The following is a 9,776-nucleotide window of genomic DNA, read 5'->3' as shown; positions in this document are numbered from 1 at the left end:
CTCTGCCTGCAATGATGTCCTGTAAGTTCCCACAGGAGAATAATGTTATGAATCAATGCTTTTAATCAAAGATAAAGAACGTACATGACTGAAAACCCACGCCATCTGCGTCTATGAAACATGTAAAAAAAAAAAAAAAAGCAAACTTATGGAAAACAGCCCATTCAAGCAGTGCTCCGATTTGTCAGCCGGAATTTATTTAAAAGGCAAACACAACAAGAAACAGTGAAAGGATGAAATTCCAGCCTCCTTGTTTTTTTTGGGACGCTACACGGCTCGCCAATTTGTCAGCTCCACTTCAAAATAGTTCACAAAAGGGCAAGCAGGCCTGTAAATCCTCCCACACCGGGATCCTGGTGAAAGCAGCATACAGTAGGTCCTGTACCCCCCCCCCCCCTCCTCGCCACCCCCTCCCTACTCCATGACTAAGTGATTTAGCCAGCTCTGGTGCAAGCTGCCTCTCACTTACAATGCCTCCCGAGGTTGGTGACAGAGCAGGGAGGGTGGCAGAGAAAGACAGAAAAACCCCCACGAACAATGCTGCTTACACACGACCGTCCCCCCACAGACGGCGCCCATCCTTGGATTGATGTGTGGTTTGCATAGTTTCGGGGTGCAATTTGGGCACCAGAGAGAAAGAGAAAGAAAGAGAGGGCACGTCTGTGTGTGTGTGTGTGTGTCAGTGGGTGCAGGAAAGGAGGGGAGGGAGGTGAGAGGGCTCAGGCTGTCTGTTCTCTCGCCCTCTCTTTGAGTCAATAGTGTTCCGGCAGCTGAGGTTCTTTATGAGGGGAACAATCTGGAGGGTCTTGTCAGAGTGCCGAGCAGCTGCTGTTTTCTGGCGAGCTTCTTTCACGGACCACAGGCCCGGAGTGGGCTGGTGAATACAGACGCACCCTCCTCCTCCTCCTCCTCCTCACCCCTACCTTCTTCAATCCCTCATCCTCCTCAGCCCACCCCCCCACCCCCACCCCCCACCCCCCCCCCCCCCCCCGAAACCTCCCCCACGCTGGAAGCCCTCCTTGCCTGCACAATGCCAGATGTAGAGTGGCACATAGGAACATGAAGAGAGCTTCGTTATTGTGCGCTGCGCTCCGTCACCCGGAGTGACCGTGCGTTCACCTCCCGAACGTCGGCGCTTTTCATGAGGTATGTGAAGACTCGTTCGTGAGACAAAACACGAAGACGTTAAATGTTAAAAACACAAAACGACGAAAACGGACACGTTGGCACCTGTGATCACATCTTTACAACCGGATGTGTGACTGAACATTTGATTCTTTCATAGATAACAGTTAAAGCATAATAAGCCTGATTCAGGTTAGATTGGAAGAGACTGATTACAGCAGAGCCTCTTGTGCTTCTCCTGAGTAGGATTCTTGTTAGCAGAGCGGTGAGTTTGCATTTGCTCCCTTTCTGTCGTTGATTCAGTTAGTGAGATCAGTAACACACACACTGCCTCCCTTCTTCATATAGGGCTCTGTTACAAACATTACATTCACTAGGCTATAACTTAACAGTATGTCATTCTTTTCAAGCAGCCGCTCCAGAGGAAGACGCTGCTGGCACCCCTTCGTCCCTTCGGCCAGTTGTCGGTGCAGCGGGTGCAGCAGAGTGAACCTGTGCTGATTGGCTTCATGCTGGTGTTTGGCTTCAGTTTCCGACAGGCGTCTTCTGTTTAGCTGCTGTCTGAAGGCACCAGGTTCCCTGTGGTGTCCAGCTGCATGCATTTACACGTACAGGCCGACACTGGGCACTCTGTGTGGTCTCTGGAACAGACGCACAGACACTACGTAAGTACAGTGGATAAAACGTTTTGACATCGTGGCCACGAGATTTTCACTTTCAGACTTTCGGGTCGTTCGTGCAACTTGTCCGTTTAAATAACAACCAAAATAAAGGAACTGTCAGAAATTCATATCATGGCAGAAAAGAGACTCATCAGTGCTTTCAAACATCCTTACATAGTCTTTAACCTGAATGAAAAAAAAAAGGTACAAAAGCTTGTGAAATGTATTTTCCACCGATAAAAACAAAAAAAACAACTAAAGTAAAAAATGTTCCACTGACAAAAAAACACAAAGAGTCCAATGTGACCAAAGTGAGTGAGATTAAAGCTTGGTCACTTGTGTGTAAAAAAAAAAATATTGATGTCACCTGAACCAGCTGAGCATGTGACCGGCGTGGCCTCCGTGTCGACAGTTGTGACACCAGGTGAACCAGTTGTTGAACTGAGCGAGTTTGTTCTCCCTCGTCAGGTCCATCTTCTCCTCTGACTTCCCCGTTCCTGTAAGAGGAGACAAACCCACGAGTCCACACAAACTGTCAGTATGAGTGAAGTGTGTTTGCAGTGGGGGGTTTTTTTATGAGGGATATCGCAGATAAAAAAGGAACCTCATCGACTTGATGCAACGGCCTTTAAATGGCGATCAAAGTCCTGACGTTCTTCCATGCATGTTAATTATTACAGACGCGTGAGCTGCTTCCAGATTCCTGCCTGTTACTATAAAGATCGGCTTTACCGGTTTACCTGGGCAGTTGGAAACAGGTGTGCCCATGTTCATGAGGCAGAGCGCGCAGCGAGGCAGGGGCTTCCTGCAGCCGGGGCAACTGGTGACTTTGGACTTGGTGGGCGAGCCGCTGACGCCGTACTGGCTGAATCCGCGGCCCTGGTGGGGCATCGCCGAGCAGCTGTAGGAGATGGACTTCCCACAGAAGTTGCAGCTCACAAACACCTGTCGCACAAGAACAAACACAAAGGTCGGGTGATAAGGACAGGTGAACGTGAAGGTGGAAGCGAACGAGCACACGCTCAGCAGCTGTCTGGTTTTCACTTCGAGAGAGGCGGGAGATAAGAAACAGAAAATACAGCAATAATCCAAACATGCTTCACTGGAAATACATGCATTTTTAAAGAGTTTAACTTTCACATTAAAAGTTCATTCATCGCCAAAAACAGTCTCAGTTTCAGGCCTTCTTAAAAAGGGCCAATCAAAGGTTCAGTATGTGCACCATGTGGGACAATTCTCACCCTAAGAGGGGAAAAAACAGAGATAGCTAACTAGACAGGCCAATAATATACTATTCAGATTGCTTAGCACAAAAAAACCTGTCCTGTAAACAAGCAGCTTGTTACAAGGATCACTCTGTGACCTTTGCTAAAACTTGGAGGGACATCAAATGAAAAGTTCTGAGCTGATACCGACAGACGAGAGATCGACCGATTAATCGGCCAGCCGATAATATCGGCCGATATCGGTGACGATCGTATCGGCTAATTTGAGATGCGCCGATATTACAAGATTTATTCTCCTGTCAAAAAGTGTTTTATTGGATTACACTCACGGCTCTCTGTCACCAGCAGAGGGCGCCGTATGGAGCACTCTGCAGGGTGTCGAGCGTTGATGCACGAACACGCTCAGTTACTCTCCAGATGAGCGAACGACTTGTCTTCATATCCTTCCAAACTGCATTTCAAAAATCAACACAATAAACCTGTTCAACTTTATCTATCAATACAGAACAAAGATTTAAAAAAAGATATCGGCTGATAATACTTTTTTTTCTCTCTTCCCAATATCCAATATCGTTATCAACAAAAAAAATCCCAAATCGGTCAAAATAAAAAAAACACCCCGCGAGTTTTAGTCACATCCAGCGATGTGTAAGTCTCTTCTCTAGAGGAAGTGCTACGTTGACCTCTTCACGACCTCTTGCAGAAATAATCTGGGTGAAGCTGGAGTACGTTTCTGCATTCACACACATGCAGCTCATCTTAAAAAAAAAAAAAATCTGGAGGTTTTCAGTAGTTACTAAAATGTGCTGCAGAATGATGTAAACAACGGAACAATGTTGTGCTACAAACATTAAAACAAGCTAAGCATTGTATTCAGCATTTTAATCTCTGTGGCAAAAAAGTGAACGTGTCTTATCAGAAAGCTCACACTCTGCTCCCCTTGGATCTGTGATAAGCCTGATAATTCTGCTGCGGCGTTACTCTTCTTTAGGTTTATGTCATAACTGGATGATAATTATTAACTGTGTGGTGTTTTACCTGAGCCATTGGTTTGGAGCTGGCGTCCAGCTTTCCTCTGTGGATGTCGAACTCGGCCCGTTTGTGCCAGAATCTCCACGCATCCAGCAGGTTGCGGTAGTTCTCAATCCAGCATTGGACTCGAGGGTCTTTCAACACCTCCCCTGGAGAACCCTTAAAAAAAAATATATAAAAAAAAGGAGGTATATCACATTTCTGCACAGGCGGGGAAAGCTTTATAAAGAGCAGATCTGTATTCATGAGCAGGTCACAACAGGCAAATCAAATCTGACAAAACGAGAGAGTTGCTCGACAGCGAGATAAAAAAAAAAAGTTACAGACCTGTTCAACCACTGGATTTGCTTCAGGGTGTCTTTATAGAGAGACAAGCAGGCCGACGAGGCTCGCTTCGCATCGTTAGCGGAGGCGGTAATTATGTTCAGAATAACAGCTGCGACCTCTTACAAGTGAACAGGCGAGTTTTAGCACGAGCCTCCATCTTTCTGAGCGAGAAGCCGGACTCACAGATCAGTGTCACGAGTCGCATGAGTTTTCTTAATTAATTTTTTAGCGTGTATCTGAGGGTAAAACACTTTCACCTGCTACAGCAGAACTCACTTCAACACATAAAGTGATATGTGCTGCAAACTACAAATATATGAACGTCTTTCTGTGGCACGAGTTGAGATAAAATGTAAATTTAATGTTCAGCACTTTGGTCCTGTCATAAATGTGCTTTATAAATAAAGTTGACTTGACTTCCTGTGGTTGTGTCCTCAGCAGGTTAAAGCGTGTTTGTGTACCTTCAGCATGCAGAAGCTGGCGGTCTGGACATCTCCCGTGCGGTCCACGTAGCTCTCCATAAGGTCCACGCCATCTTTAGTCAAGCCCGTCAGCAGGATGCCCTCCAGGTTTCCCGCCTCCTTCATCTCTATGGTCAGTTTGTCGATGTAACGAGGCAGCTGCCGGCCAATCAGAAGCAGAGAGAGGCGTGATGTCACAATGGGGCTCGTCAGCGCACAATGCCGCTGCTGAAAGATCGGCTTTAAGTCGTTACCTGGGCGTCACTGAGGAACATGCACGCAAAGGCAACCCGGTCCCGCACAGCAACGCTGCTTTCATTCTGCAAAACAAGACAAAGAACTTTATCTCCTCCTGTCAAAGATAAACTCTTTAAGCTCAGCATGCATGTTTGTACTTTTTCTGCCCTGAGACACAAACATGCATGAAGACTCTCCTGAAAGCTGAGACTGCCAACGTATATATATACACACTGTCTTTTCTTTCTACTTGCTGTCCTCGCGTTCGCAACTGAGCCACAACATTTCCAGCTAGTAAGAGCTCCAGTACCAGCACGCCATCGTAGGCTCCGGGCTCGCTGGTGAGAAAGGCAAACATGACACACAGGTAGGGGTTCTTCAGCTGCAGCCTCAGCGAGCTGCACATCTCCCTCCACAGAGACGACTTCTCGTCTGTGTAGCCGGACAGCGCCATGGCGACCACGTTCAGGTTCAGGTCACCTGAGAGAGAGAGAGAGAGAGAGAGAGAGAGAGAAGTCAGACGAGCAGCACATTAAAGAGAGAGGGGAAAAAAACACTGAATTGGCGAAGTGATGAAATGAAAGTTTTGTGCAATCTCAAGGAGACTTGCAAGCTTTCGTCATCAAAACAAGAAAAGACCCTTCAGTAGGTGCCTCGTCTTGAACGAGGTGTGAAAACTGTTTTGTCAGCGATGATTGGCTACAGCCCCGGTGCGTGACCTATTTCCTGTTTAAAAAAAAAAAAATGCGTCTACAAAAGGTTGTGTGGGGACAAAAGTGATGGCGACAGAGTTTGAGAGAAAAACAGTGCAACTGTGGAGAACGCTCTGTTGACACACCTTATCTAATGACTCAGGAAACACTCATTAGAGCACACAGCAGAGAAGCGTCTGACCTACATAGGTGGAATAGTTCTTTGTCAAGACGTGCGTAAACAACTCTTTTTATTAAAGCTCAGCGTGAAAAAAAAAAAAAAAGGCTCCACAGCTGAAACAAGACGAGTGTTTTGTGCAAAACACGGCTCTCCTGCTGTTACATGTTTGGAATTCCTGGAGATGTTAAATAGTTTTAGCGAAAGGATGTGGAGGGGAGAAAACAGGCACGACATGTTCATCAGGACTTTCTCTCAGCGAGATCGAAATAAAGACGTTTTAGAAGATTCTGACTGTTCGATGCTTCGTGTTGATTCTCTTAAAGTCGACAGTTTAAACACACGAGAGCTGCAGAGTGGATCAGTGTTATAAATGTGTTGAAAGGACGTTTTTTTTTTTACTTTACCAAAAGTTTAAAATCCGTTTTAAAGCTGATTTTAGTTCACGCACTCCCTCCTGACCTGGCTCCTCGCAGCGGGAGACGTCCACTGAAGTGACGACACGGAGTCCGCCACACGACGCCATCATGGAGAATATTTGTCTTTATATCAAAACGGAACCACGAAGAACGTGCCGGAGAACAGAAAACGTAACGCGTGTAAAAAAAAAAAAAAGATCGTCTCGTTGGAGTCACGGGAACAGAAACGTCCCTCCCCTCCCGCTCTTATTGGCTCCAGGCGAATTCTCCACAGAGTATCCTGCGACGTGATTCCCGTTACCGTGACAACACATCCGTCACTCAGGTGGTCCCTGAACGTTCCAGATTCCTCCGTCTCGCTGGTCACCTCGGCGAAGCTGCAGCACTCACTCACCCTTCTCGGCCGTCGCTCCCTTGTTGAGGATCTGGATGGCGCGGCGGATGTCCAGGTTGAACAGAGCCACGGCGGCCGCCCGCTCCCACTCTCGCTCCTGCTCCAGAGACCGCAGGAAAATCTCCACGTCGATGTCGGGACCCCGGCCGATCCAGCCGCAGAGCCGCAGGGCCAGGAAACGCTCCTCGCTGTGGAATCGCGTCACATCCGTCTGCCGGTCCGAGCCGCTCCAACACCGCCGGCTCTCCGTGGTGCCTGAGGGACGCAGGGAGACACACGTCGGTCCTTCAATCAGGGTTTGAGCTCCCGTGAGGACAGAGATGAATTCTGAATGAAGTGAATCTTAATCATATATTTTATAATCAGCGACTCACCCGAGCTGCTCTTTACGATGTTCTTGATGCCGCAGTAAACCACCGCCTGTTTGTTCGCCTGCAGTTTCAGCTCCAGATCCTCTGCACACTGTTTCATATGTGATTCTCTGATAGGAAAGTGATCAAAAGTTCGACGACCACTACAGACATCATTACATTATGCAAATCCAAACGTGGCGGCGGTTTGATTACATTCACGTCGTTTACCGTTAAATCCTCGAGACGGACGAGATCTCTTCACAAACTGTAAACCAACATTCATGTGAAGGATATAAAACAAGTCGAACCACAAAGACTTGAGCTGAGGGTCGTTTCCGCCCGCCAGCAGGTGGTTCCTCCACACCTGGACCGTGTCGTGTCCGTACCTGGACTGCGCCCTCTGCCTCATCTTGGTGGCGATGTCTTTCTCGACGGCGCTCTCCGCTCCCTCGGCGCCGTCCTCCGCGCAGTCGTACAGGTGTCTGCCGCACGCCCACATCAGCGAGGTGGTGGAGCTCCAGGCCAGCGAGATGCGCTCGAACACCGTGAAGTCGGTCATGACCCGATTGGACGCCGAGACCACCACCATGCGGTTCTGAGACGACGGGTGCCAGGCGAAGCTGCCGATCTGACTTTCGCACGGCTGCACGCTCCGCTCGATGATGGTGGGCTCCGTCTCGTCGCCGATCGGCGTGGGAGTGTGTTGCATGTCGTACAGCCGGATGATGTTGCTGTCTCGGGTGAGAGTGGCCAGGAGACCGGTGCGCGTCGGACACCAAGCAACCTGACAAGCGAGGAAGGAGAACGTCAAGTTATCAACCGTCAACCTTTAGACGATTAAACTACATTTAAGATTTTACAAATTACATCTTCAGACTCCGATCGGGCCTTTAAAAAAAAATGAGCGTTGACATTTTGATCTCGACTTTAAAAAAAAATAAAAACCTGAACCACACCTTTGTGAGCGGCTTCGGCTGCTCCGTGAGCGTGAGCACGGGCTTCTCAAACTTCCTCAGGTCCCAGATGGCCACCTGTCCCTCGAAGAAAGAGGCCACCCTGTCATGGAAGTGCGGGTCCACCGCCACTCCCTGGATGGCCTTAGTGTTGACGAACGTTTTCTGGCTGGTGTTTCTGAGGTCAAATATGGCGAGGTTTCTGTGCATGCCGGCCAACAGCAGCTTCGGGTCGCGGAGCAGCCAGCAGAGCGAGAGACAAGCGTCGTTCTGGCCCAACTCATACAGCGGCTTGGTCACTACCGAGCTCGAGTCCAAATCCACAGACGAGAGACGGATCTTCTCCGCCGTGACGCTGGCCTCTGGGGAAAACTTACTGCTGATGTCCCATATGAGGACGGAGAAGTCTGCCCTGTGTTTGTCCAGCCCCGCGGCCAGCAGGTTACTGTCCACCGGGTTCCAGGCGAGCGTGTTGCACTGGCGGGCGTGCTTGGGCACAAACTCCTTCCCCACCAGCTCTTTACACGCAGAGTTGTGGCTCTGCCCCAAGCTGGTCAGCACCACTCTGCCGTTCGCCTGGCCCACGGCGAGCAAACACTCGGGCTCGTGCTTTGGATACCAGGCCACACATTTCATGTACGGCGTGTCGGAGTTAATGGCGAGGAGGGTAGCAGCAGTTTCTTCAGAGAGAGGGAGAGTGCCCGCCTTGGTTTCCGCACTGCCCACAGTGCCGATACGGTAGAGCCCCAGCTCAGAGTCACAGATGACGTACCGGTCCGGGTGGTGGGGGGACCACAGGATGTCCGGCTTGGAGCCACTCATGATGGAGAAGCAGCTTAAAAGGGATCTCAGGGAATCTGACTCCTGCAACCTGCGAATCAGACAAAGAATTTAAAACCTTTAAAAAACAGGTGACAGACAGAGCAAAGGCAGGAGAGCAGGAGAATAATACAACAGCAAGCCCAAACTCAAATATCATGTTCATATAGAAGTGAGTCCACTTTTAGATTACATAACTCACCTGGTCCAGGTGAGCGCCTACGTCAAAAACAGGTTAATGACTGTTTATCTCAATGTTAACATTATTATTATCATTATTATTATCATCATTATTATACTACAAGAGAAGTAATCATTGTAGTGTAAAATAAAGCACGTGTTCTAATGTTTCGGTATTTACAACGGCATTTCTAAGTTTGCCGTCATGCTAAGCTAATGCTGCTAACGAGTGAAGGGCGAGCTGTCGCGCGAGGCTTCAGCGCACAGACCGGAAACGTTTCAGTAACTCCTGTTGCTATGAAACATGTCTGAGTTACTTACAAACATGCACGATGTTTGAACGAGCAGCTGAATCACGTTTTGGCAAACACATGTCGTCAAGTGTCACTCCGAGCCCTGTTCTGTGTGTTGTGTGTTACATCAAAATATGTCCGAGGTGTCAGAAGAACGTCGGCTGCAGAGAGTTCCGGTGTAGCGTCGAGAGTTACGTTCCTGTCCTGAGAGTTACAAATATGGAGAGATGTCGGTGGTCAGGTGCCTTGCTCACGAGTACCTCGGCAGCAACCTTCGGAAGTGACCTGGCACCTCGAGCCTGAAGCACCCAGGCCACATGAATATACATTTTAATCAGCCTGTGTAAATATGAGTTGCAGAGTGTTTAACTCTGAAGTCTCTGTAGATTTACTTTGAGGGTGGAGGTGAAACAACAATACATATA

General features: G+C 48.6%; 1 protein-coding gene across 1 annotated transcript; it reads right to left on the bottom strand.

Moving 5' to 3' along the window:
• Positions 1-45: 45 nt before the first annotated feature.
• mios (missing oocyte, meiosis regulator, homolog) lies at positions 46-9,530 on the bottom strand. The gene is made up of 12 exons (XM_079343391.1): positions 9,380-9,530; positions 8,063-8,930; positions 7,401-7,890; positions 7,128-7,226; positions 6,754-7,008; positions 5,381-5,550; positions 5,088-5,153; positions 4,834-4,992; positions 4,052-4,204; positions 2,528-2,732; positions 2,155-2,284; positions 46-1,766 (listed from the first exon to the last, which is right to left on the bottom strand). The coding sequence occupies exons 2-12, from the start codon at positions 8,879-8,881 to the stop codon at positions 1,676-1,678; spliced, it is 2,637 nt and encodes an 878-aa protein (XP_079199517.1). The 5' UTR covers positions 8,882-8,930; positions 9,380-9,530; the 3' UTR covers positions 46-1,675.
• Positions 9,531-9,776: the final 246 nt, after the last annotated feature.

This window comes from Symphodus melops (assembly GCF_947650265.1).
Source record: "Symphodus melops genome assembly, chromosome: 5".
In the NCBI taxonomy this organism is placed as follows: domain Eukaryota; kingdom Metazoa; phylum Chordata; class Actinopteri; order Labriformes; family Labridae; genus Symphodus; species Symphodus melops.
The sequence above is the reverse complement of the archived record's forward strand: the minus strand, read 5'-3'. Positions and strand labels throughout refer to the sequence as shown.